At 37.5% G+C, this 25,383-nt stretch overlaps 4 protein-coding genes and 1 non-coding gene across 10 annotated transcripts; 2 read left to right on the plus strand and 3 right to left on the minus strand.

The window, feature by feature from the left end:
- The first annotated feature begins 211 nt into the window (after positions 1–211).
- DRT111 (D111/G-patch domain-containing protein) lies at positions 212–4,948 on the plus strand. Its single transcript, XM_007022801.3, has 2 exons — positions 212–1,232; positions 4,471–4,948. Exons 1-2 carry the CDS (start codon positions 381–383, stop codon positions 4,765–4,767), a joined length of 1,149 nt encoding a protein of 382 aa, XP_007022863.2. The 5' UTR covers positions 212–380; the 3' UTR covers positions 4,768–4,948.
- Positions 4,949–5,207: 259 nt separating this feature from the next.
- LOC18595042 (kxDL motif protein) lies at positions 5,208–9,133 on the minus strand. Of its 3 annotated transcripts, none has more exons than XM_018123725.2 (4): positions 7,567–7,708; positions 6,997–7,049; positions 5,862–6,912; positions 5,208–5,663 (listed from the first exon to the last, which is right to left on the minus strand). In XM_018123725.2, exons 3-4 carry the CDS (start codon positions 6,177–6,179, stop codon positions 5,337–5,339), a joined length of 645 nt encoding a protein of 214 aa, XP_017979214.1. In that variant the 5' UTR covers positions 6,180–6,912; positions 6,997–7,049; positions 7,567–7,708; the 3' UTR covers positions 5,208–5,336. The 3 variants fall into 3 exon arrangements, with proteins under 3 accessions (XP_017979214.1, XP_088663532.1, XP_007022865.2); XM_088807406.1 differs by lacking the exon at positions 5,208–5,663 and adding an exon at positions 8,911–9,133 and having other exon boundaries at positions 6,698–6,912; positions 7,567–7,719; XM_007022803.3 differs by lacking the exons at positions 5,208–5,663; positions 6,997–7,049 and adding an exon at positions 8,911–9,130 and having other exon boundaries at positions 6,698–6,912; positions 7,567–7,719.
- Positions 9,134–9,235: 102 nt separating this feature from the next.
- LOC18595043 (uncharacterized) lies at positions 9,236–12,604 on the plus strand. 2 transcript variants are annotated; one of them, XM_018123724.2, is made up of 11 exons: positions 9,236–9,644; positions 9,741–9,800; positions 9,889–10,056; positions 10,143–10,209; positions 10,599–10,867; positions 10,956–11,051; positions 11,192–11,225; positions 11,384–11,469; positions 11,889–11,930; positions 12,025–12,102; positions 12,184–12,604. In XM_018123724.2, exons 1-11 carry the CDS (start codon positions 9,438–9,440, stop codon positions 12,238–12,240), a joined length of 1,164 nt encoding a protein of 387 aa, XP_017979213.1. In that variant the 5' UTR covers positions 9,236–9,437; the 3' UTR covers positions 12,241–12,604. The 2 variants fall into 2 exon arrangements, with proteins under 2 accessions (XP_017979213.1, XP_007022868.2); XM_007022806.3 differs by having other exon boundaries at positions 9,239–9,644; positions 11,384–11,505.
- A 124-nt stretch (positions 12,605–12,728) lies between these two features.
- TRNAW-CCA (transfer RNA tryptophan (anticodon CCA)) lies at positions 12,729–12,800 on the minus strand. The gene has a single exon. It is a non-coding gene; the product is annotated as a tRNA-Trp (tRNA).
- A 3,822-nt stretch (positions 12,801–16,622) lies between these two features.
- Positions 16,623–25,110, minus strand: PHV (Homeobox-leucine zipper family protein / lipid-binding START domain-containing protein). Of its 3 annotated transcripts, XM_018123716.2 has the most exons (19): positions 24,490–25,106; positions 24,201–24,393; positions 22,301–22,460; positions 21,795–21,913; positions 21,614–21,704; positions 21,372–21,467; positions 21,177–21,290; positions 21,004–21,087; positions 20,618–20,773; positions 20,448–20,522; positions 20,260–20,366; positions 19,860–20,049; positions 19,541–19,729; positions 19,378–19,458; positions 19,107–19,268; positions 18,233–18,558; positions 17,728–17,839; positions 17,300–17,449; positions 16,623–16,934 (listed from the first exon to the last, which is right to left on the minus strand). In XM_018123716.2, the coding sequence occupies exons 2-19, from the start codon at positions 24,371–24,373 to the stop codon at positions 16,788–16,790; spliced, it is 2,532 nt and encodes an 843-aa protein (XP_017979205.1). In that variant the 5' UTR covers positions 24,374–24,393; positions 24,490–25,106; the 3' UTR covers positions 16,623–16,787. The 3 variants fall into 3 exon arrangements, with proteins under 3 accessions (XP_017979205.1, XP_007022874.2, XP_017979204.1); XM_007022812.3 differs by having other exon boundaries at positions 19,134–19,268; positions 24,201–25,110; XM_018123715.2 differs by having other exon boundaries at positions 24,201–25,107.
- Positions 25,111–25,383: the final 273 nt, after the last annotated feature.

Raw genomic sequence — 25,383 nt, forward strand, 5'->3', positions numbered from 1 at the left:
TCCATGCTAAGTAAGATCCGCCTGTATTCGTATATATGTGTTTGATTCATTTCTTTAATGTTTCCATTTGTCATTTCTTCATTCTTCTTTCTGTTAGTTCATCAATATATGTATTCTCTTATCTATTATTTAATAATAATAATAATAATAATAATAATATATTTTTAATCTTTTACAATTTATATATATATATATTGCAGTGTCTTCTCATTATTTCAGTTTTACTAAACCTTTACCCCCTTTTTTCCTCCATATTTCCTCTCAAAGCGCAAAACTTTGAATCGGATTCCTTTTCTCATTATTACTTCAATTTGATGTTCTTTCTGGGTTTTTCCTTCCGAGACCCGAGAAAAAGAGCCGAAACGGTGTGAAAAATAAAAATGCTAGGTGGGTTGTACGGGGACCTCCCTCCGCCGTCCGATGAGGATAACAAACCCAGCACTAACTCCACGGTGTGGTCAAGCAGCACCAAGATGGCGCCTCCGACCCTCCGCAAGCCTTTCTCAGGGTTCGCTCCGCCACAGACAATCCTCAGATCCCAAAACAAACCCAAAAACTCAATTCCCAAAACGACACCTTCTGTCTCAGCCTCAGCCTCCCCCTCCCCCACGCCGGTTGCGCCCGACGAAATGGCGCAACAGCAGCCCGCACTGGTGGGCGTCACTTCCACTGTAATGGAAGAGTATGACCCAGCCAGGCCCAATGACTACGAGGACTATCGGAGAGAGAAGAAAAGGAAGGCTATGGAGGAGGAGATGAGGAGGGAATTGGAGAAGAGGAGGAGAGAAGAGGAGGAGAGGGAGAGAGAGAGAGAAGAGAGGGAGAGGGAGAGGGAAAGGGAAAGGGAAGGAGATTACAATGATTCAAGGTTGAATATTTCAGGCGAAGAGGCTTGGAGACGACGTGCAGCCATGAGTGGCGGAGTGCCAAGGTCCCCGTCTCCGCCGGGGAATGCTGAGGGCTTTACCATTGGAAAGTCGGAGACAAGTGGGCTGGGCGTTGGGGCAGGTGGGCAGATGACTGCCGCCCAAAGGATGATGGCGAAAATGGGGTGGAAGGAAGGGCAGGGTCTTGGAAAGCAGGAGCAGGGAATTACTACTCCATTGATGGCAAAGAAGACAGACAGGAGAGCTGGTGTGATTGTGAATGCCAGCGAGACTAAGCCTGATAAGAAGGTCAAGAGTGTCAGTTTCAATGGCCCCCCTACTCGTGTTTTGCTGCTTAGGAACATGGTATATGCCCAATTGCCCTTCTTGCTAATTTTTTTTATGTTTGTTTTAGATGGCATTTCTGCTTGCAATTTAAACTTCGCTGCTCAAATTTTTCTTACGTGGCTTCAGTAGCCTTTTTTGCTTGACCTCTTTTCTATTGGTTTCAGTATGTCAACTACTTTTAATATGTAATTTTCAAAACTAGTGCTTTCATGGATGTCATCCTGATCAAAGGCTTCTGGCATATCCTACTTATTGGTTTAGGTCTTGATGCTATTTCATGCTGGCATTTATTGATGGTTGCCTTGATGATAGTGATTGGACTTGTAAATTCTCTTTTGCCTTTCTTGATTCTGTGCCCTCTGTGTCTTGTCTAAGTTGGAAACGCATACTAGATCACTGATTGCTTGGATGAAACTTCATATAACACAGAGAAAAGAATGGATGCAGTGTCGCAACCATTGAATGCTTAAATCATCCAACAACAAAGTAGCAAAAGAATATGGCAAATTGTTTATGTTTGTTCCAATCACTGTGATAAACACCATAAAGAGGAATACATGGATTTTTGAGTGCTTGACAGACTCTAGCAATATGCAACATAAGTTTAACATGAAATTTATTTCAAGCCTTATGTTAGATCAAATTTAAGTACTCAAAGAAGTTGTTTGTGGTTAATTGGGTGGCTGATGCTTGTTTTAGGACAAATCTGAAGAATGCAGTGCTTCACTAGTCTAAAATTTTTCCATTCTAGTGTATTGAATTGCTATTCATTGCAATCGTAGATTCTTAGGTTGGCGACCATATGTCTTTCGGTTTGGTCTTGAGAGTTGATATCGTACAAATAAAAATTAGGTCTTGGGGGATACGGTTGTTTTCATGTCACCTTTCTTGGGAGGCCATCTTCAGCAGGACTAGGCTCGTTGGCTTCTTGGCAAAAAAATTTTACTGCTTGTGTTAATTGAAGTTTTTAATTTCGCTGAAAACATGTCTCTCTCAGGCTAGTTTGAAACAGTTGGGGGCATGTTGGGACGTATTAGGCTAAATGCTTGTTTAGGACATGGATTTTGCCCCAATGTCCATTTCAGGACATTAACTTTTAATTGGTCATTTTAGGATCTAAACTTTCAAAATTGAACAAATTCAGGAAAATTGATTGCAGAATCTGTTAGATCCATTAAATTTTTCCATGTAGCTGTAAAAGTGATAGGTGGCACATAATGTGGCAGTCAAGTAGACAACATCACCATTTAATCTTCCCCTTTTTTCTCAGAATGTTGCTTTCTCTCTCAATCCTTCCCTTCTTATTCTCTCCCACAGTAGCCATAGCTTCTTCTTCTTCTTCTTCTTCTTCTTTTTTTTCATTTTTCAGCCTTTAATTTCTTCAATTGCCCCTTTCAAGTCCAAATTTCATATCAGACACATCTGTCCAAATACGAAGAATCTAGACTCCATTTACAACCAAGGAATGTTTTATAGGTGTGATTTCGGAAATTTATAGTTTAGCCATTACATCATTGGGTATAGAAGTCCAGAACGCCTTTTTTTTTTTTTTAATAATGTTTGATTTTCTAATATATACTCTTCTTAGATGCTTCTAAAGCCAAAGTTTGATTCCTACTCAAGCGATGTGCACTATAGCTTTTGTCATGACCCTGTATCATCAACACAATCTTTCATTTACTTTCCTTTGCTCTTAAAAATGGTGAATTTCCTACTTGGAAATGATAAATCATGATATTAACTAATGCTCTTAAAAATGGTTGACTCTATATTAGTAGTTTTTAAAGGCAAAAGTTGAGTCGGACAATCCCTTCCTTGAAAAGAGAAAGCCTCTTTTCCTCTTAAACTATAACCTCTAAAATTCCTTTGATTAATCAAGTGCATATAAGTTTTTCCTTGTATCTTGGAAGATGTGTTTAATCTTGAAATTTGGACTTGAAAGGGGGCAGTTTAGTGAAGTTAAAGGCTGAAGAATTAAAAAGGAAAGTTGTGTCTATGGTGAGAAAGAGACATTTTGAAAAAAAGAAGAGAAAGAAGCAAAAAGAAAAGGGGGAAAAAGTTCAAAAGTGATGTTGGCCTAGTTGACAGGAAAAAAAAAATTAAAAAGGTTCGTCAACCACCCTTACCTGAATATGTTCAATTTTTAAAGTCTAGGTCCTGAAATGACCAAATCAAAAAGTTCACATTTTGAAATAGACATTGGGGCAAAGTTTGTGTCTTGAAAAAATCATTTAGCTGGATATATTATAAAGCATTCAGCTAGGGTTGGATTCCACTGATATAGCCAAGCTTGGCATTCCCTGATATTAGGCTTGTGACATGATTGGGTTATCTTGGGCCTATATGATAATTATACGAGTGTCTTTGCTTGTATCTATTTACATTATAATGGTCATATCATTAACTAGTGAAGCATATTGAACTGAAAAGATGTGTGGCACTAAGAATGACTAGAGCAATGACTTAATTAGTCTAATGCATGTATTAACAGTCGAGAAGGATGGTAAAATGGTGGTTCGTCTTCACATCCTTTCCCCCTTTATTTCTCAAGTTTCTTCATAATTTCTCTTAACTATACACCTCCTACAAGCTCTCCCACCAACAGGAGAAAACTAGAGGAAGAAGATTTACATGGTCTTCTCCTCTGTTTTTCTTTTCTTTGGTTTCATGTCCTTTAACTTGGTTGCACTGTAAGTAACAGTGAAATGGAACAAGCATGGCATATATAATTTTGGATAAATTAATTTACTAAGTGCATTTTAAAGAATGATGACAGCAAATGCAATCTGGCAATAATGGGGTTCTTACTATTAAAACAGTTTTCTATTCTTTTATTTTTTATAAGAGCAATGTAATTCTTTCTTGTCTAGCTCTGGTGCTTTCTTGGAAGTAATTATGATGGTATAATTTGTTTGCATTGAATTATATAGAAGAGAAAGGTAGCCAATTTCTTAGGATGCATGTTGGTGTTGACTGTTCTGTGCATATGTTGGTTGTGGATACGGCCAACTTCATCCCGAGTTCAGTGCAAATTATTTTTCCTAATGTAGTGTTTATTTGATTTTCATTTTTCCTTGTCTTGTTGGATGTGTTTAAGCTGTTCATGAAATTAGTTGTTATTATCTGGATAATTTTTATCACCTATAAATGATAAAAGTGAGAAAGAATATGAGAGATTTGTTTGCTGTCTTGATGACTGAGATGCGCTGACGAGATGGAGGTGGGAGTGGCTAACTATTGTGCTTCCTTGTTGAAGGTGGGTCCTGGTGAAGTAGATGATGAGCTAGAAGATGAGGTTGGATCTGAGTGTGCCAAGTATGGAAGTGTTACCCGAGTTTTGATATTTGAGATAACAGAGCCAAATTTCCCAGTAGAGGAGGCAGTGAGAATATTCATACAGTTTGAGAGGTCAGAGGAAACAACAAAAGCATTGATTGACCTTGATGGTCGGTATTTTGGGGGAAGGGTTGTTAAAGCCTCGTTCTATGATGAGGAGAGGTTTAGTAAGAATGAGCTTGCTCCGATGCCAGGGGAAATTCCTGGTTTTTCTTGATGCAGTGAAGGAGGTGCACTGATAGTTGATCCAAACAAGTGTTGTAAGTAGCACGCATCCAAGCTTGGAGTTTGTTTTGGACATTTTCATAATTTGTATTTGTACTACTAAAAGCGAAGAGTTGTAGCAAGTGATTGTTATATTAATATGAAGGCTGTTGAGATAGAGCGTTTGTTCATCAGTTTTGTATTGTTTTGATATGTGTGGCTTGCTTGCACTATTACATATGGCTATCTATGTCTATGTGCATTTCCTTTTGTCTATAGCTTCATTTACGTTAATCCAAATGATTCAAAAAGAAGATGGATTCCATTTTAATACAGATTGACATTGACATGTAACTTCTTCCAGGGACAAAATTTTTAAATTGATTTTTTTTTTTAAATGTATAGAAGCGTTCAATTCAGACTTGTGCCTTTAGTTTTCTACCTCATAATCCCTTAAAAAATTGTGGATTAAAACGACAACCCACGAATATATCCATACCAAAGTAAGTTTAGAATGTAGATTGGAATTTAAACTCATAAACTGAACCAAGGTGATATGTAGTCTGTTTCTATGAAATGTTTTTAGTTATATGTTTTCCTCCTTATTGCCCCTAATAGGGGTGAACCAGGTGGCATGCACTGGCTAGGTGGTGCTGCCTCCTGTGGGTACAGTTGCTGCAATGCCAACGTTGAAACCCCATCCTCACCACCATACATGTAAGGAGCTATGGGAATGAGATCGTCGCAAAAACTGTCAATGACGCGGATGGGATCTTCGACAGCTGCCACCGGGTTGTGTCGAGGGGATGCGGTGGTCGAACACTCTCCTCCACCTATCACAACGCTGCTACTGGGTGTTGGGGCGGTGATTGGTTTCATGGCTCCACAAACCGGGCAGCAGTTGGCAGTCTGGAGATATCAATCAACGAAGAAAGTTGAGCCGAACAAAACCAAAATTTTAAACGCAAAGGGTGAAATCAAAAGAGAATAGTTAAATCCATGATCCTGTCCTGTCCAAGGCATTCATAGTAGAAGTGTTTTAAAGTAGACAGACCATGTAATAAGTTTGTGGCGTTGTTTCGCAGGGAAAGAAAAAGTTAGTAGTACCTTGGAGAAGGAGACGGAGCGGTAGGTGGTGCCATCGGGTTCAACCACCCAACCAGCCTCGTTGGCAAGCTGACGAAGGACTTGATTGATATCAGCGCGAGGGAAGAGATGGTATCCGCCATGCCTCCTAAGCCCATGAAAGATGTTTGTAGTTATTGCCCTTCTTTGCCTTTCTCTCATTTTGGTCCTCTCTTTCTCAATCTCGCTCCTCCCTCTCCCTCTCCCTCTCCCTCTCCCTCTCCCTTCTCCCATCTCCTTCACAAAAGAAAATGCCGTCCAACAAATTAAAGTCGCTATGGTCTGTGGCCTCTGTTGCATGACGCATATTGCATGCTACTCATCCCTAAAGAAGAAGGTAGGCAAGTAAGATTTGCGTGCTGCTGTTGGCTGCCTTGGGGATACACAGTCACGCGCTGGAGTAGAGCGCGTGTTAGGGAAGTACTAACGCAACATAGCAAAACTGTTCAGAGTCAAACATGTTCTCAGTCTAAACTGAAAACCAACCTTCCTATCCCTCCCCTTCCCTTCCCTTCCCTTCTTCTCCCTCAGAGCCAGGACTTGTCTTTCGGAAAACAAATCAAGCCCAAAAGCCTGCAATTTCGTAATTTGTTCCACCGCCATTCCACATTCACTGTCCAACACGTGTCTTCAACCATACACAACATACAATTTTTCTTTCAAAAGTCGCCCCCACTCTAAGACATAACGTTCTGCTTCTGTTAGACCAGATGTTTTTCATCTGAGATTCAGGGATCAACCCTGGTTTCACTAATTATTCCCACATACTGCCGTAAGTATTTTTAGACAAAAATAAATAACCTTAAATGCATAACAGATTTATAAAACAGCATGTTTTCTCTACTTTTCATATCTCTTTCCGTTACAGATACAACGAATGCGGCGATAACTATCATAATAGCCTATGCAAAAGAAAACAATCAAGTCAAGCTACTGAGGCACTTCTAGGTCTGGTCTTTGGTCAAATTCTTCCCTAGTTAATTCATCCGGAAATGCATCTGGATATGTAGCCATAATTTTTTCCTTCATGCTCCTGCAGTATAAATAGGTAGATAAATCAGTAAATGGACAGAGAGACTCTTTCTGGATCAGCTATGATTCAATTATAGATACGTACGATAGTCTAAATCAGGAACAAAAATTGCAATATGTCGAAAAGTAAATCCAATACTTGAAATCCATACAGAGATAAACGTAAAGCAGTTAGACAAAAAGGAACCGAGATGTGTGTCCTCACATTCAAATGTTGCTAACTGAAGCAGATACCAAAATTTTAAAAATTACAATCAGTTAATGCATTCTTTAAGCTTCCAAAAAATTTTTTACATCATACTTTTCCTTTTTCTCCACCAAAGCATTGCATTATATATTGATTTAATTTATTGTACAATTTCTAACTCTACCCGAGAAATCAAGTTTAGTAACCTTTGGAGAGTACAAACAGAGATGATCAAACATGACTGAAAAGGAGTCTTCGGATACCAGTTGTGCAACTAGAGTATATTGGCAAAAGTACAATAGCCAGATAATAAGGCGACAATAGTGTAATATGACCAATAACTTGACACATCCCATATACAAGAACCTTCACATGTATTACAATTTAAATGTCATCACAGAAAAAAAATTATTTAATAAAAATATTGTATGTGATCACTTAAAACAAGAAATTATAAAGAAATTATACCTAAGCTTTTGAAATATATAATTAAGGTCTGACTTCATAGACTTCAAGAGACGTGTATTTCTTGAAAAGTCACTAGAAACCTCAGCAAAGCAATGTTCTGAGTACTCATTAAAATGAGATAAAACTGCATTGCTGTCCTGCAACCTTCCCAATCTGCAAGTTGTAGCATAAATAAAAACTAAGAATAGAGGAAAACATATTGTTACACAAATTCAAGCTACCTTCCCAAAATATGCGACCAAAGCAGGGACAACAACAGAACAGTACATACAGGAGAGTTTAAAAAGCATCCCATTGTAAACTTATAATAATTTTGGCAGAGTAAGCTAAGCTAGATAGATCTTTGTTCTCAAGACTGTAGAGGGTCTCCTGTTTTCAATTCTCAGGACAAATGTTTCTGCACACTGCAACCACAAAAAGTGACCTTAGCTTGAGAAATGACTATTAAGTGACTTTGGGGATAAATGCCAGGCAATGCCCCTTTCCCCTAATTCTGTAAACAAAGGCATGGGGACATAGACATGCCGCATCTGACACAACATCTCTAAAAACCAAGATATAAATGTTTATGTTTGTATTCATATCATTTTCATGTATGCTAAGAATCAGGGAACACCTGGTTCCTGCAATCCAAAAAGCATCTTGACAGAGTATAGCTCATTTATGGAGATTAGTTTTTTCTGCCCGATATTATACTGATTTGAATGATGAAAAAGAATGATCAAGAATAGTTTCCAGCCATTTAATAAGATCACGAAACATGCTGTTTCTTGGTTAACCAGCTTGAAATGATTCTGACCTGAATTTTAAAAAATGCCATGTTAACCTGTCTATATACAAAATGCAATTACGACTCCATTAATCCATTAGAAGATGCCAATTTTAATTATTATTTTTATTATAATACTCTCCTAATGATTCAATAATCAGACTGGTTTTGTAAATATAAACTACATGTTAACAAATTAATAATGTTAATTTCAAGTAATAAATCATAAACGTTTCAACCTAATGATAAGCACAAATGCTAATCTCGAATTTCTTGAAAATATCCAACACAAAAAGCCATTTATTTGATTGCATCATCTTCAAATTCCATTTAGAAATCTATTCTTAAAATACTAAAGCAACAAACTAAATGCACCAACAAGGACAAAAAATGAGCAGGGAAAGAAAACAGAGTAAGCATTTTCGCCGTTTTGCAGATTAATTTCAGCAAACAATTAAATCAAATCCAATTTTTTTCTTTTAAAAGAAATATACCAAATGAATTTTCATACAACCGAAAAATCAAATCAAAACAAAAGAAAAAGTAAAAAGTGCAGAAAAAAAAAAAAAACATACATGAGGTGCTGCAGATGCTTGAGAGAGTCCAAATCATTGGTATCGATTAAGGTTTTGAACTGACGAGACACCTCTTTTGAAGCTGCTCTTATGGATTCTTTCTCCGATTCCTCCATTACTCTTTTCGATGCTCAATTTTGTTAGGTGTTTTTCTCCTCTCTATTATTCATTTATTTTTCGAAATTTCAACTTCACCGACTCCCCTTCGAGACTTAGGCCCAATACCGCAGCTTAAATAACAGAAGTTAAATTTCTGCGCCAAATGCTGATGTGGCGCCTACGTGGCAATACTGATGGAACCTAAACTACACCGTCTCATTGCCCTTAAACGAAGCCATCTTCCTGTTCACAGGAGGAACATCGAAAGCTTGAACCCCAAACTCCTCTCCTAGAAAGTCCTTAGCCGCACTCTTCCTTGTCCAAACTCCACAGAAGTCGAAAGGAAAACAACAAGACACAGTTGCAGTGGCGGGCACACTCTCTTCATCTTTTCACACTTCCCATAATTTTACAAAAAATAAATAAGAATGGGAAAAACAGAAGTGAAACGGACGGTGACGTCGCTATCGTCGATGTTCCCCACGGAGGAGGCGCAGAAGGCGGCGAAGCGGGTGGAGGAGACGCTTTTAGAGAAGCAGAATGAAATGAACCAATTGAGAGGCTTCATCGCCGATAACACCTCCCTCATTAACCTCGTTCAAAAGCTCCCCGACGAACTCCACCACGATATCATGGCAAGCCTATCCATTTACAATCAATCGATTTTACTAGTATTTATGCTTCTTTTTGTAAAAATAAAGTGAAGTTTTTTTTTTTTTTAATTTTTAAAGGTTCCCTTTGGGAAAGCGGCGTTTCTTCCTGGTCGCTTGATCCACACGAACGAGTTTCTGGTATGGTACCTTGAAGCTAAAATTAGAAGCTTAATTTTGAAATTAAAAAAGTTTGGCATTTTGGTTTAAGAATATAAACTAACTGCAGGTTCTACTGGGAGAAAGTTACTATGCGGAAAGAACAGCTAAACAAGCTGCTGAAATTCTAAAGAGAAGAGGGAAGTCATTGGAGTCTAAAGTAGATTCGTTGAAGGCCGTCATGCAGGATCTTAAAGCTGAGGCTTCCTTTTTTGATTCCACTGCTTCTGAAGCAGCAGTAAGTTTGAGTATCTTGTTTGGAGTCTAAACTGGATTCTCTTTTGTAGCTAGTCTTTACCAATTGTCATGATTCTATTGTTACAGGAGGGTCTTGTGGAGATTAGGGAAGAGTACGAGGATGAGAGTTCTACCCAGAGGGAATCTCAATCAGGCAGGGTCTTGCTCCCTTTTTTTTTCCTATCAGTAGCATAGCATTGAAACTTTGGACTTTACTTGATTTAGTAGAGATGAAAATGGAAGCCACTGGATTCTGATTTATGTCATAGACAAAGCTAATGGAACTTTAGTTGCTTCCATTATTTCTTTAACACAGTTGGCATCCAACGTCTGTTTAACACATTGCATTACCGTCTTACTCTGTTCCTATCTTTATATATATATATATATATATATATATATATATATATACACACACATTATCATGCAGCCTACTTATCACATGTTTGTTACTTTTATTTTTACTTGATTAGAATAAAATGGTTATTGATTACTTTTCTGAAGATGAGGATTATAAGTCAGGCGAGACTTTTTCTTTTTTAGATCCACTGGAGCAAGATTCACCTAGTTTCACTGAAGCAGACAATATGGTGGGTGCATCTGAGAATGAAGAATATGCCCGTATAATGTCCAGGTTGGAAGAACTTGAGAAAGAAGAACTTGCAGCTGAAAGTTGTGGAGAGGATGATGAAGATCAGGATAACAATCCTGCTGAAAGTGACGGTGATGACAAGGAGCAAACTAAAGCTGTTTTTGACAGAAAAAAGAATAAAGGTTACAGTTCTCTTGATCATGATCAAAGATATTCAGAGGTAATGTTGAGACTTGATGCTTTTTATATGTTGAATACAATTATACATTGAATGATTTCTCTGGTTACTTATGACATGGGTGTATCAGTCAAGGAAACCGCTACAGCAGTCAAAAGGCAAAGATCCAATGAAAGAAGAGATGTCTAATAATTATCATCATCAAGATTTAATTAATCAGTTAGCTGTAAGAGACTTAATTCTTTGTATTTTTTCTTTACTCTTTTACCTTTTTTGTTAATCTTTGTCACTTATTGATGCTCAACACTGTGAATTAATTTTTGTGTTTGTACAAGCCATTGATTTCTTTTATATTTCAAAATGCAGTGTACTGGATTGACGGTAGAACCTGTTACGAAAGGTCAGTATTGGTGTTTTATATCTCTGACTTACTCATGTGGTTAATCATGTAAACCTAATAAGGAAAAGAAACTATCTTGTCATATCCACCAATAGACTTACATATCATTTAAAGTTTGTTTTATGGATGACACAATTCTTTTATTTTATCTTATTCAGGTAAAATGTCACATAGTGGGAATATGCGCCAAGACACAAAGATGTTAAATCCTTCCATTACTGCTTCTGCACCTTCTGAAAAAAAGGTGAAGTTTGCAGTAGAACATTCATCAAGAAATGAGGTATCTATAGCTTGTATTTAAACTCTATTCAAACCGTTGTCCCCTTAAAATGCTTTTTGCTTCTATACCTTCATCCTTGGTCTTCATTGCTGCAAGGCATTTCTTCGTTTCAATGTCCAAAATTTCAAATATCTGGCACAAGCATTGCAATTTTAAAGTGTTGAGCCTATGCGTATTATATCGGCATCATAATATTGGAAGCAGTGGTCTTTGGGGGGAAGAGAAAAGAACAATACAACATAGTATCAATTATGTTTAGAACAGTTTACATAACAATGATGATTTCAGTTTGAGTTTCATCTTTATATAAAGTACATTAAAACTTGCAAGATCCTCATGGAAGGGCTTTTAAATACATATTTGACTCCAATTTTCTGTTACAGAAATCTGTCCAGACCTCAAATTCAGGATTTGATGGTTCCAAGGTACATCTACCTCCAATGTTGGTTAGTTTTTCATTTTCATGGGCATGATGCATGCGATTATGGATCATGATGTACTACTCTCTATTATATAAAGGCTTTTACAGGCTCCATAGTAGAGCATAATGAGAATATGGAGAAAAATTTGGCGGGTCAAAGTACAACTTCATCACAGGTATTGCTGCCTATACACCTTTGGGAGCATGTAAGAATTTAGTAAAGTCCATTGAGTTCTAATCCAATTTGTCCTTAGCAGCTTTCTGGTTCTCAACCGTGGAAGCCAGTGTCTAGATTCAAAATGCAAAGAAAGTAGTTTGGCGTGGTTAAGAAACATGGGAAGGCACGAAATCTAACACCACTGGCTTATACTCTGAGCAGCACCAAGGATACTTGTAGCAGAATAGAAAATAGGAATGTTGTATATTTATGATTTATGCTTGTTTGATTCACATATATCATTGTAAGTAATTTTGGAGAATGGACCCTTGGCTGTTGAGGATGAAGAGAAAAGGCCCAACTACAACCTCTTTTGACTGGGCTTGGGTTTGCATTCTTCTGCCCTTTTAGAAGGGCTTTGGCAAATGAGAAAGAATGCTTTGAGGAGACAAGGAATAAAGGGGAAAGAGACAGAATGATTATAATTATAATAGATTAGTATTCGTATTTGTTTATTCAAAGACAGTCAAAATGATGTGCGAATCAGTTGAAAGCACATGCTATATCCTGGAACGTATTTAAGTTAAGGTTACCTTTTATGCAACTTTTATTTTAATAAAATGAAATAATTACAAAAAAAAATTTTGAACCCGACGTGAATCGAACACGCAACCTTCTGATCTGGAGTCAGACGCGCTACCATTGCGCCACGGATCCACGGTTGCTTAAAGATTTTTGTCACAATTTTAGAATCTAAGATCAAAGCTTCTTCTTGAAGCGGATTTTATTGCCGTTGTTTTCATGCATGTTTCTCCTGAAAGCAATTGAAATTGGTTTTTCTGTTGTAGAGATAAGGATCAAGGTTGAATCGTGGAATCATAAAAAATGCAGAAATGAGAAACCAGAGACCAACTACTGCTACTTGCAGTTACTACTAATACAAATCCAATTCACTTTTGTGTTGATGAAGATATATTCAGTCTTCAGACCCACACTTCAATTCATTCAAAACTTGCTTCTTTGGTCCAACACAAAACCCCAAGAACAAAAGCATCAATGATCAAGTCTCTCCACTCTCTACCCCAAGCAATTTCCCTAAATCCACATCTGCAAAACCCCAGACTCTGACTCTCATGCCCGCTCTCTAAAATATTACTGACTACGCGCTAGTACCAAGTACCAATCTCTCATTTTTTTTTTTTTTCTTTTATGATCAACTACCATACTACAAGTGATAAAGGTGCAGCAGGAGCAAAGAACGCCCCATCATCATCATTTCGTTTCCGTCTGCAGAACAATCCAGCTCTTAATTTACCCCCCCCCCCACCATTCACAAAACCAGAAAGCTCCAAGTCTGTTTTAAACGCCCTAGAGGTAGAGGGACAGACCATGTATAATTAATACTAGTCTATAACATAACTTTGTACCACTAATAAATCGTCTATATCATCATATTCTAGTAATAAATCTCCAAGCCTGAAAATATGCAACAGCCAGGGAAAGTAGTCGACTACTGCAAACAGCTCTTATTCTTGAATTCTACACATATACAAAGACAAAAGAACAAGGAGAAACCCTCGGGAAGATGGGTTCTCTTTTTCTGTCTTTCTTTTTTTTTTTTCTTTTATGAACCTTCATTTTTCAGTCTGCCTTTTACAGTTACTTTCCCTCGGGCATTGAAAAGCCGGAGATCTTTGCACTTTAATGTGGGATTTTCTTTTCTTTTCTTTTTTATAAAAAAAAATGGGTGCAGTGACCTGTGGTGGAATAGTAAGAGTGGGCAACGCAACGCAATGCATGAAAAGAATCCAAAACCAAAAGCACGCTTGGTTATGAGTTATGAATGAATCCTAGTGCTGAAAAAGTGACAAATTTTTAAGAGAAAGAAAGGAACAGCAAAAACTGAAAAGAAAAGTATGGTCTAAGCATGAGATGAGATGAGATGAGATGATACAAGACAACAATCGACAAAAGCAGAAAAAAAGTAGTCCCCTCCACGCGGGAACAGTGCTTTAAATTTTGGTCTGCACTCCGCACCTCCCACCCTAACCCTAAAGGATTAGTATAAAGCATTGAGCAGCAGATTTGGGAAATGGCGGATGAGATAATTACAAATGTAATTAAGTAGTCGCAGCAGTAACGTTGTCCTCTTTTTTCTGAAAAAACAAACAGAGAGGGGGCCATATGGCATACAGCAGCAGCATGCACGAGGCTCGAAAATACAGTGGCTTTCGCACTCAACTTTAAAACAATGCCTCGAATTTCAAACGCTGAAAAGGGCAGCCCTCAACGCTATATATAGCTAGCTGAGAGCCTAAGACTAATTCTCTCTCTGATCGAAGCATGGGTCCCATTCTTTATGTATCATCATCCATGACATGTTCATATATGTTTGCTGCCATCTGCATGCATGGTCTACATGATTTCTGCAACCCTATAAATAAACATCCGTACCTACGGTTTTGGGGGGCATTCAGTTCTCTCAGTTAACGTTCATAATTCATACAATGAGTGGGGCCCCGCCTAGGAAAGAGAGAACCATGAATATCAGCCATTTTTGATTGAGCAGAAGCTGGTTCCGTTTTTGGGGCTGGGATTCCGAAAGTGACCCTTCCTTCAACTGAGATATGGATTGTTACTTTATTTATCGTTTCTGCAATATATTGCTCAACCTTTTCAGAAAAAGGATTGGAGCCTGAACCGTTGAAGGTCTCAGTTTCTGGTTCGATTAAATTGGCTAGTAAAAAGGATTAAATACAGTAAATATTTAATAATAAAACTATCAAAGTTATTCTCAAATCTATTGTATTGGACACTTGATAAATCTGTAGTACTATCTGGGATAAGCGGCTTAGGGATATCAGATATGGTATGACCCAAAACTCAGCTCAGCTCTATAAACCATTTGCATCCTCCTAGGCAGCCTACCACGCATGAGATTACACCCTGATGGATACAGGAACCCAAGATTTCAGTTTGAGAATGGTGGATTCTTTTTTCAGTTTGAAAAAAGAATTGGATTTGCAGAATTGGAAAAAGGGTTACAAGTTTAAAAAAAAAAATGATCATTCTGCAAGGGACTTCTCAGTTTCTGCAAGGATCCTTCAGAGTTGATGATCTCAGTGAGAGAGACTTGGGATCTTTTACCTATAATAGCATTTCTTCCAGCATTTCACAACAATCCAGTAATGACTATGCCATAGAGGATAGAGCTTTGGTTTGTCCTCATTTGATCAAGATTGCCTCCCTCGCAGCAGATCATAGATTTAGACATGATGTATATCGTCATTTATTAGACAAGATATTGCCTGGGATAATTGCAGAAGCAGATTTTCTGGCCTGCTATTTGTAATAAATAGACTGAAAAGCCCGCTCCATTTACAATTACTAATTTTTCTTTCTTTCTTTTTGCAGTAGTGAACTGAGAGAGAAGACTGAAAAGCCATTAGAATTTAGGAGCAAGGACTTGGTCTAGTCTCATCCTTGACCCCATAAAATTTGCTCTAACAACAAATCCACTCAAGAATCAAGAGTTCTAGGACCAACAAAATTCGAAAGCGTTGTAGTTGCAGGCTGACTGATGGCTGCCAACTAAACTTTCAGTTGGCTGAGTCTGTCATCCTTTGCTGGAAGTAAATAATCGTCGAGATACCATACTAGCAATCAATTGCTTTCAGGGTCTTTTTCTCCTGCCGTGTCAAATCACAAATGCCTTAACTTGTTTATAAATTTACAAATTTCTCGCTGTTTTCTGTAACGATTCTCCTGAAAATCAAAAGTTCACACTGGGACCTTCCTGTCCAGATGACAACCATAACTATACACTTGTCTTTTTAATATAAGCCCTTCGGATTCACTTGAGAAAACCCCCGGATCCTCGCTTGCAAGTTCATTGTCAAAATGCTTGATCTTAACAGGTTTCACAAAGGGAAGGTTGGTGGTGAAAATGATAAGCATCACAAAATCAATTAAGCATCTTGAGAGAGATCGCCATAATAAATAGAAAATTTGGAATGAGACGTGACATCACATCGCTCTCCAATGTGGAAAAAACGTATGATCAAGATGAACCATTATAAGACGTTTATCTGCTGGAAATATAGCGTACTTAAGAGTCAAAGATCATTGTTTATAAAAGACCACAATCCAAAGTTTTACGGAGTTCATGTAGGGAAATGCAAATGGGGTCTTGCAAAACAGTTTTGAAGAGCATGCTTTACATCCAGGGTCTGCATAGTTTGCCTTATCCTTCTGTGTCTTTTGAGGAAAATTTAATCCCGCTTAGGATTGATGCTTGACAGGAAAACAAAAAGAGCATAATGACGTTGAAACATGTCTTATCTTCCCCGTATTTAAATGGGAAAATGACACAATTCCGCAAGGAACTAAGCAACAGACAAACACAAGAAAACTTGGAAGTGCCAACAAACCCAACAGCAGGCAGGCCCCACAGCTGTTACCCCACTACTCGCAACATTATCCAATTTGATTGAGATCCAACCAACTCAAAAGGGAATCAGATAGTTAAAGATAAGCAGATTCACATCATCAAGAAAACATCTAACCATTCACATAAAGACATAAGCATTCATAAAATCCTACCAATAACTTCTTTATATATCATACCATCTTCTCAAGTACTAAAGAGCAAATATATAACTTAATAGATACCTAAAATTTAATTCTTCCATACATCTTACTAGATCACACAAAAGACCAGTTTACGAACATGAAGGTAAGGCAGTGATTCGCATCATTGTCATTGAGAACCTTCCATGCAATAGCCTGCTCATAGGACACTGGTCTGCCCATACTAGATACACATATCCCTGCTGGGAGATATGCAAAACCCTGCAATTACAAATATAGCACATTAGATAAATTTCTATCTAAGCCAAAGAATAAAAAAAAAGGTTTCTCAATGACTTTGACAAGCCAGTGTCATTTTGTTCTGTTAAACCTAAGAAATGAAGAAAAGGAGTCAAGGCAGTCCCTAGGAGACTAGAGAAAAGTAGACATTGTTAGGACTGGTCAAGATGGTCGAATGTTATAGTTATTTATGCAATTTAAAATGCATTTCAAAGCTTCAGTACCACATTCAACACTCGCAAGTTTTAAGGGCCTACCTGTTAGAATCAGGTTCATTCATTCTTGTATTAGTTTGATGGAAAAAATTCAATGTCAGAGCTGCATAATCCACTTACTGAAAATTTTACCTGTTGCATGATTTTTGAGAACTCAGAGCAGAGAATCTTGCGGCCAGCTTCATCAAGAATTTTGTCCAGCATTATGTCTTGCAGGGCCACTAGAGTAGTTTCAAGCATATCAAGCCCAGCCTGATTTGCGAAGGTAAAAACTGGAGATGCCTGCAATAAAATTTGACCAATTCCGTTAGTTTTCCTAGAACAAAGTATTAAGATAGTTTCGGTCGGGTAAAATGAAGAATAAAATGACACTCAAGTTTAATTTACCTCTAATAAGATTTAAGACACACTGAATAAGATTGCAGTTTCAGGCGGGTAAAATGAAGAATAAAATGACACTCAAGCTTAATTTACCTCTAATAAGATTAAGACACACTGAATAAGAATGCATTTCCACAAGAAACATGGAATTTAAAATTTCAAAGGAGAATGTTCATTACATTTGTTTTCAATGAACAGCACATAATTGCATCTGAATGGTGCCACAGTTGCTTCAGCAAAGCATCGCCAGCTTGTGAATCTACTCGAAGGAGTTCTTCTCCAGTATGAATTCTGAAATAAGCCATACAATTACCATTCTTATTACATTAAGTCCATAAAGAGAGAATAAGATATAACGAAAGTGGGTGAAAAACCTCGTATTTTTCCTTTTCATCTCTGTAAAAATAGTTAAGTGCATTGATAAAGAAAATGATCAACAATTCCACATGGCTCATCTGCTCTTTCATTAAAATGAAGGAAACTCATCGCAGTTCATTAATACATCCCATTAACACCAGTCTTATGAAATATAAATGTCCACAGCCAGTAACTCCAACATAACTCATTGCCAATAATACAATTTTAAGAATCCATGGTGAAATGCTGATACAGTCAAAGCTGAAAACCTTCTCTGGGCCAGGTTAAAGCCAAACAAAATTCTAAAGCATAAAATCAAAGCCATACCTGTAGCTTCGACAAATCCAACGTGCCAAAGTAAGAGCCTCAGGAGAACCAGGTAGGGCTTTTGGTTCCATATTGGAGCTAAGACGGGATGGGGCAATAGCCATGGCAACCCTTTGAACAGATCCCACAACACTACGCACATACTGCCGAGCCATAGCAGCCACGTTGTCCCTCAAGTGGTTTTCAAAAGTGAATTGGAATGCAATGGTTAAGACAGATCTAAGGTTATAATTGCTTGGATCACCATCACCAGCTAGGCGGTTGCTACCAGGGCCCACTTCAAGTGCAGAAGCCAAATCCAATGTTCGAGTTGCTCCAGCCCCATCCTGCATACAAAAGTTACAGAAACAAATACCAGAGAATAACTATAACAGTCAAGGGGTAAACTAATTCTAAAAAAACTGCCTAAAAGTAAGAGGAATTATTCTCCTGAATTCTTCATTATAGGAAGCTCGCAGGGTTAAGAATCCTCAAGTTTATTCCGACAAAACATTATATTTACAGTATTTAGACAAGCCAAACCTAAAAAGGGGAGGGGAGGGGAGGTGGGGTGAGGTCAAATCATAGACCTGCCAAAGAATCCAACTGTTGAAACCCCAAAACTTCTCAAATAATTCAGAGCATCGGGGTTTTTCACTATTCTACTTTACCAGCAAACTATGATTCTGACTTTACATACTAGGTAAATTAATTAATAAAAAATAATAAATGAGCCAAACATCACAAGGGAAAACCAATTTGTACAAGTTTCAAGCAAATGCAATTCATCATAATCAATTTACAAAGTCTAGAGCAAACAAGAATTTTCTCAATCTCTTTTTTTTCTTTTCAAAAAAATCCCTATAAAGTACAAGCATGCTAAGGAAAAACTCACAGCACTAGATTGACATGTCAACGTAACTGTCTTGGGATCCAGAGGTATGACTCGAAATCCAGATGGCAGCAATGGGGCATCATCAGCAAAGGATTCATCAATAGGTGCAAACACAAGCTGTGCACAGGCGCCAACTGCATTTTCATCAATCCCACTGCATAGCTGCCACAACATGTTTTAGAAACCACATTGTCAGCGAAGAAACAACCAGTAATAAACATATCTGCTAAAGAGCAAATAAACAAAATTTCAGATATAACACTAAACTAACCTGTAATAAGTACATATCCCGTGCCAGAGCTACATCTTCTGGCGTGAATGCATGGCCTTCTAGCCGAACAACTTCAAGGAACTATAGCAGAAACATATTTTAAAAGGAAATTTATCAAAAAGAATTCATGGAAAATCAATGACAATTATATAAGAATGATTACCTCTTCATGTTCAACGGTATGGGCAAGAGGCAGAATGACCTGGCTACTAGGGAAGCCACCAGGTCTTGCACAGGGAACCGCATATGGACTAGCTTTAAGACAAGCAGCAGAGTAAGTATCAACTCCATAATCGGCCCACTCTGAACGATGCTCCCTCAAAAAGCGAACAAGTAATGCAGGAGGAACATTCTGCAGTTCCATATTACCAGATTTATGACAAGTTAATCCACTGTAGGACCTATGTGATATAGGCTAAAGCTAATGCAAAAAAAAAAAAACAAAATTACTCCCATATGGCATTTGGCATATGGGAAAATACCTGAAGCAACATTGATGCCTTGGCACATAGTACACCTCCCCCAAAAGAAGGGAACATTGAGGTGTTGTATTGAGACCCAAGAAATTTGCCTGGAGATGAATTTATCATAATGGTCACATCTTCAACACCATCACTACCCATCAGTGACCAACCATCATCAGCAAACCCATTCACAGCATCATTAAAGCCCCTAATATCATTTTGAACAACAATCAACAGAGGATAGAAATGACAAATGAAATTGAACCTCCAGGGTTGAAGTATGAAGAGCATGTAAAATTGAATCTTTCCAACTCTTTCTCCCGTCCTACTTGACTAAGTCACACAATACTGTAATAGTAATACAGCAGACTAATAAATTCATTAGCCAGGTGTCTCAATACTATGGTAAATGCCTAACCTGCAAAGTCGCTGACTAAAAGTCCTTAAAACAGCAGGTTGACGACCACCACCATACTGAATTTCTCCACTTGTTTCTTGTGCAATTTGTCGTATATGCCGCAAGGCCTGGATCACAGAAAGCATGATAAAATTAACACAAGAAACATTCACATGTTAAGTAACGTATGATCCTGCTAATGAACTTACAGCAATGGTCATTTTCTGAGCAAGAATTTTGGACGATTCATAAAGTGGCCTGAGAACTTCAGGAACACTCCAAACCTAATGTATAAGAGGTACAAAAATGGTAACACAACTTAATAAATCAATTTTCAGTTATTAAAAAGCCAGAATTGTTAGTTAGTCCTTGTCCTCACATCTAAATCAACATGATCAACAATGTGAATAATGGAGCCACCACCCTCACAAGGTCTGATTAGGAAGCCACTAGGAAGCATTTCAGCTCTGACAAAACTTGAAGTAGGAGGCCCTGTAGGGCCACCAGTAGAAGATGTTAACGACCTCTCGCATATCTGCACATAAGTATGAAATAGCAAACATGTCAAAGATCACCTTACACCCTGAGGATTAAAAACATACAAATGTAAAAAGCTTAACATCAACCTCCTGATGCATGGTTAACATCAATATTCACCTATTTCTATAGCCTCTCCCATCTATGTAAACTTCAAGGTGTGAAACCTCTGTTAACATCTCCAAGAGAAACATACAGGACAATACTAGGAACCAGCATACAACTTACCACAAGACTTCCATCTTCTAAGCTTGTAGTATATCTCAGCGTCCAAAAATCCCGTGCCGCTGCCAATGTTGTAGGTGCAAAAGTCTGGTAAATAAAGAACCAGAAGATTAGCCAAGAATAAACTAAGTAAATCAGCTACATGGCTTAAAATTGCAATATCTACAATAACATACCTGCATATATATGAGCTCAATGGTTCCTCCATTTCCTGTAGGAATTACACTCAATACATCAAGGCATCGGCAGTCACGAAACCAAGATGGACGATCTTTGAGGATTTCCGCAACCTGAAATGAGATCCATCATATACTTTAAAATTTACATGCATTTGCACATGACATTGTTTGAAAATTGTTGGAGATTATTACCTTTGTGGGCTCAAGACTCACAAGACCACAGGCTCGTGCTGCTACCCCACTACAGTTGCGGGAAACAGCAACAATACCAATAGAATCCGGACCAGGCTACATAATACAAACAGCAAGTTACATTTTCAAAATATTGGGGAAATGCAAATATCATGCAAACAAGTCAGACATGATCAAGCGAAGTTCCATACTAATGCACAAGTACATACACACAAAAAAATGAACATTTTAATGAGCTGTACCTTCATCCCAATCATCTGGACCCAGTCGACAGCAGTTCCAGTAGCCTTAGACAGGAACTCTGCCAGGGTCTCCTCAGCTATTGCGAGAAGGCTAGCAAATAAAAAACAAGGTTCAGTGATAATGAGACCAATCAGAAATTACAAATTTATGTTTGAACTAAAAGAGACATCCTTTACTTACCCAGCTGGGCTGTTAGCATCCCTTAGGGGGTGCTGAGGTGTTGGGTTTTGCTGTTGTTGGTGCTGACCACTCATGACCACAGACTCACAGCTATTATTGTCTGTGGTCGTTGCAGAACCCTGTTCATAATCTTACAAGTAAGAAAAATTTCAAGTACAAAAATAATATAATGCCCATAAAATTTCAAAGATTCTTATGGAAGAAGCATCTAAAAAATGAAAGCAAGAAGTTGAAACTCAAGTATTATTGGTTTATGAGGGGATATTTAAAAATTGAATTCCAATTTGGCAATATAAATTGTAACATGAATGCATGGAAGTGTAGGAAGTTGGTATCTCATAAATGTTTCGTACAAAGTTTTCATATAAACAAGACAAGATATCCAGAACATGACAGGCCACTGGTAATGTAGGCAGTAATAGGAGAGAATGAATCCTGCAATCAAAGAGTCGGCTGCCAAACATTTCAAAGCACAGGAGCTAGGAAATAAAGTTAGAAACACTCACGGTCTGCAGTTGCTGCCTCATGTATCCATTCTCATAGACCAGCTGGGAGACCTGCTTCTGCAATCGGTCATTCTCTTCCATCAACAGCTTATTCATCGCACTCAGCTTTCTATTCACCGTCTGAAGGCGGGAAGCTTCCTTCCTCTGCTTTTCGCGGCATCTTCATAAAAAAGGACAAGAATTCAGAAAACTGATTACATAAACATATAAATTCTCATTAACAAAAATTGCTGAATTTGTTCATCTGTTACCTATAGTCATATATATCTAACACACACACACACAAGAATAAAAATCAAATAATGACAAAATATGAAATGGCCCACTCCAAAGAGCAATGCCAGACACAATGAACTATTTCAAACGACTTCCAAATAGCCTATTTCTTGAGATGTTAAGGGTTCCAAAAGAAAATCTAGCAACATTTTACAATCAAACCAACTATACATGTTAAAGGTGTAAAAGGACACTAAAAGAGAGAATCCATCATTAGAAAGAATTAAAAAAAAAAAAAAAAGATCCCCAGTCGGTGTACACTGTACAACCTAAGACAGATTCGTAAAATGCTACCAAAAACAAGAAAAATGTCAGCAAAGAAAGAATATAAGTAGAAGGCAAAAAATGAAACATGGAAAAAGCAGCCAACAATGGATAAAATTTACACCTTGGTTCATTAGTTGGTGCATAATACCCTATGTAAAGAGCAGGGTTCGAATCCCCCTCCCCCAATTATAAAAAAAAAAAAACCAACAATGGATAAAAACTAAGCACATAGCTAGTAAAATGAGTGGAAAGATACTAAACAAAATAAATTTAATTAGTTCCCTTTATCCTTCATCACTTTAAATCAGTGGCAAGTAAAAGGAGCAGAGACTTTCTTGCTATTAAGAATATACACATACTACCATAAAAGTTTCTGTTTAAACATCTTGATATTGTGCAGAAACTTAATTGTCAAAAGTTCGAATGATAAAACACAAGAAAACCAGCGACACAAAGGCAAATATATTGTCCTCAAAGGTCTACTAGATTAGCTGTCATTAACTTCATACAGCTTTTAAAGAACCCAGAAATCAGAAGGAAAAAAAAAGCAAGAATTAACCATTACCACAAAGAATAGCCATGGGATGGCATTTTCCTTCAATTTCTTCACATAATATATAAGGCAAAGCGCAAAGGAATAATTAGTAGTATTTTGTAAAACAAAAACCATTAAAGCGGAAACGAGAAAAGCAATGGAGTCAAGAAGAATCCATCATCTCCCCAGAAATCCATATCCGTCACATAATTTTTTTTACAATAAAGAAAAAAAGGTGAATAAAGATCACAAGAAAACAAATAGATTTAAAGACGAAAATAAAAAAGAACACTTACTCCTCTTTGAAAAAGGAAGGAAAAAACCTACACTTCGGTTCTTCAAACACAGAAAACAGGGAAGAAAATTTTACCAAGTTCTACCTTTTGAAGAAACCACACATCGGATGTGGCATTAATGCAAATCGAACCAACAACAAATGATATAAATAAATGAAAAACAAGACGAAAATGCAGATAGGAAAAATACTAAATAAAAATAAAGTCTCCTCAGTAGATGATCAAGAAGATTGGGAAGCAAAAAAAAGTCCATTATTTTGTCAGAAAATGAACTTAAATTGACAGAAATATAGACACCAAGAAATAAGACAAAGTAGAGTGAAATACTAAAAGAAAGGCACTGATTCATCTGGCCATTTCCCATTCCTGTTTTTGGGCCAACTTTAATACTAGCAGGATAGTTTTGAAAACAATACAAAGGGCAGAAGAAAAGGGAATGGAAAGAAGTGGTAAGAACACTACCCAATGACAAAAGAAAGAAAGAAAAGAGAGCATGGAAAAGAAAAGGGGAATAATATAATAATACCTGCGGTTCTGAAACCAGACTTTGATCTGCTTAGGCTCAATGTTGGAGAGAATAGGACACTCTCGAATGAGCTGTTGCCGTCTTAAAGAGCTAGGCTTTGGGCATTCACTGTAAACTCTTTCCAGAGCCTCCACTTGCTCTGGTGTATACCTCACATACTTGCTGCTATCCATCTGCTTGTTATTTGATGAGTCTTTGTGCATGGAAAGTGCCATTTTTTCACATTAAAACACACCCAAACAAATAAAACACTAAACAAAATGAAGAGATCACCAAAAACAAGACACACCCAGACTGAGTTTTTGAGTGTTTCTCTTTTATTGTCTTCGGCAGATAAAAGCAAATCTCTAGCTCGTCACTTGCTTTCTTATCAGAACAAACTAAGTTTGTTGCTTTAGCTTTGGTTTCTGAATCTGATCTCCTTCTTTGTTGATGGTGGTGGCGGTGTTGTTCACAGGCAGGCTCTCTCCTCCAGGAGAGCCTCCTCTCTCCTTCATCAGATAATGGGTTTTGTCTTCGTTCTTTGTTTCTCTCTCTCTCTCTCTCTCTCTCACTCAAAAGCACTGGGTAGAAGAAGAGCTTGAAACTGCAGGGGTCCTGTGGTCTTTATCTTAGACGCCAATCTCGAGATTCTTCAGAGAGAGAGAGTGATAGCCTGACAGGGCTAATTTTTTTCAAAAAAAAAACTGAAAAAGGGTGTCGTTTAGATAAACAAAAACAAAAGCAACCCACAGAAATAGACAGAGAAAGAAAGAAACAGAGAGATGAGACTGTGTTAGTGTGTAGTGTTCTTTTGTTGTTGTTGTTGTATATAAATATAATAATTGTTTTTGTATGTGACAGAGATATCAAACAGAGAAAAAGGAAAGAAAAAACCAAGCAATGCCAGTGCCTAATGAAATTGAAAAGACCAAATGTGCTTCATTTAGCTTTTCCCTTTGCTTGCTTTCTTTTCCTCTTTTCCTGCTTAAATCATAAAAAAAAAAAAAACCTCCGAACAAAACAATCTGCTGATCAGTACTCTCTCTCTTCCTCTGACAACAATATAAACAAATATTTTAATAAAAATTACTTGTACTGAAAGAGAGAGAAGAAAGAATAAATGAGAGGCTGATTTTTTTTTTTTTTTTTGCTTGTTTTAACCTGTCATTTGCAGAGACGTTTTAATTATAGACGATTGTTT

The sequence above is a fragment of the Theobroma cacao genome, chromosome 6, assembly GCF_053813885.1.
Source record: "Theobroma cacao isolate CCN51 chromosome 6, ASM5381388v1, whole genome shotgun sequence".
Taxonomy (NCBI): domain Eukaryota; kingdom Viridiplantae; phylum Streptophyta; class Magnoliopsida; order Malvales; family Malvaceae; genus Theobroma; species Theobroma cacao.

Coding starts and splice junctions, on each gene's coding strand:
- DRT111 (XM_007022801.3), top strand. CDS start 381: ATGCTAGGTGGGTTGTACGGGGACCTCCCTCCGCCGTCCGATGAGGAT. Junction 1,233..4,470: donor TTTTGCTGCTTAGGAACATG/GTATATGCCCAA, acceptor TCCTTGTTGAAG/GTGGGTCCTGGTGAAGTAGA.
- LOC18595042 (XM_018123725.2), bottom strand. CDS start 6,179: ATGCAACAGAGGCCACAGACCATAGCGACTTTAATTTGTTGGACGGCA. Junction 5,664..5,861: donor GCTCCGTCTCCTTCTCCAAG/GTACTACTAACT, acceptor TGATATCTCCAG/ACTGCCAACTGCTGCCCGGT.
- LOC18595043 (XM_007022806.3), top strand. CDS start 9,438: ATGGGAAAAACAGAAGTGAAACGGACGGTGACGTCGCTATCGTCGATG. Junction 11,506..11,888: donor AACATTCATCAAGAAATGAG/GTATCTATAGCT, acceptor TTTCTGTTACAG/AAATCTGTCCAGACCTCAAA. Junction 12,103..12,183: donor AAAGTACAACTTCATCACAG/GTATTGCTGCCT, acceptor TGTCCTTAGCAG/CTTTCTGGTTCTCAACCGTG.
- PHV (XM_018123715.2), bottom strand. CDS start 24,415: ATGGCACTTTCCATGCACAAAGACTCATCAAATAACAAGCAGATGGAT. Junction 20,367..20,447: donor CTCAGAAAATGACCATTGCT/GTAAGTTCATTA, acceptor TCTGTGATCCAG/GCCTTGCGGCATATACGACA. Junction 19,730..19,859: donor AGGCATCAATGTTGCTTCAG/GTATTTTCCCAT, acceptor ATGGAACTGCAG/AATGTTCCTCCTGCATTACT.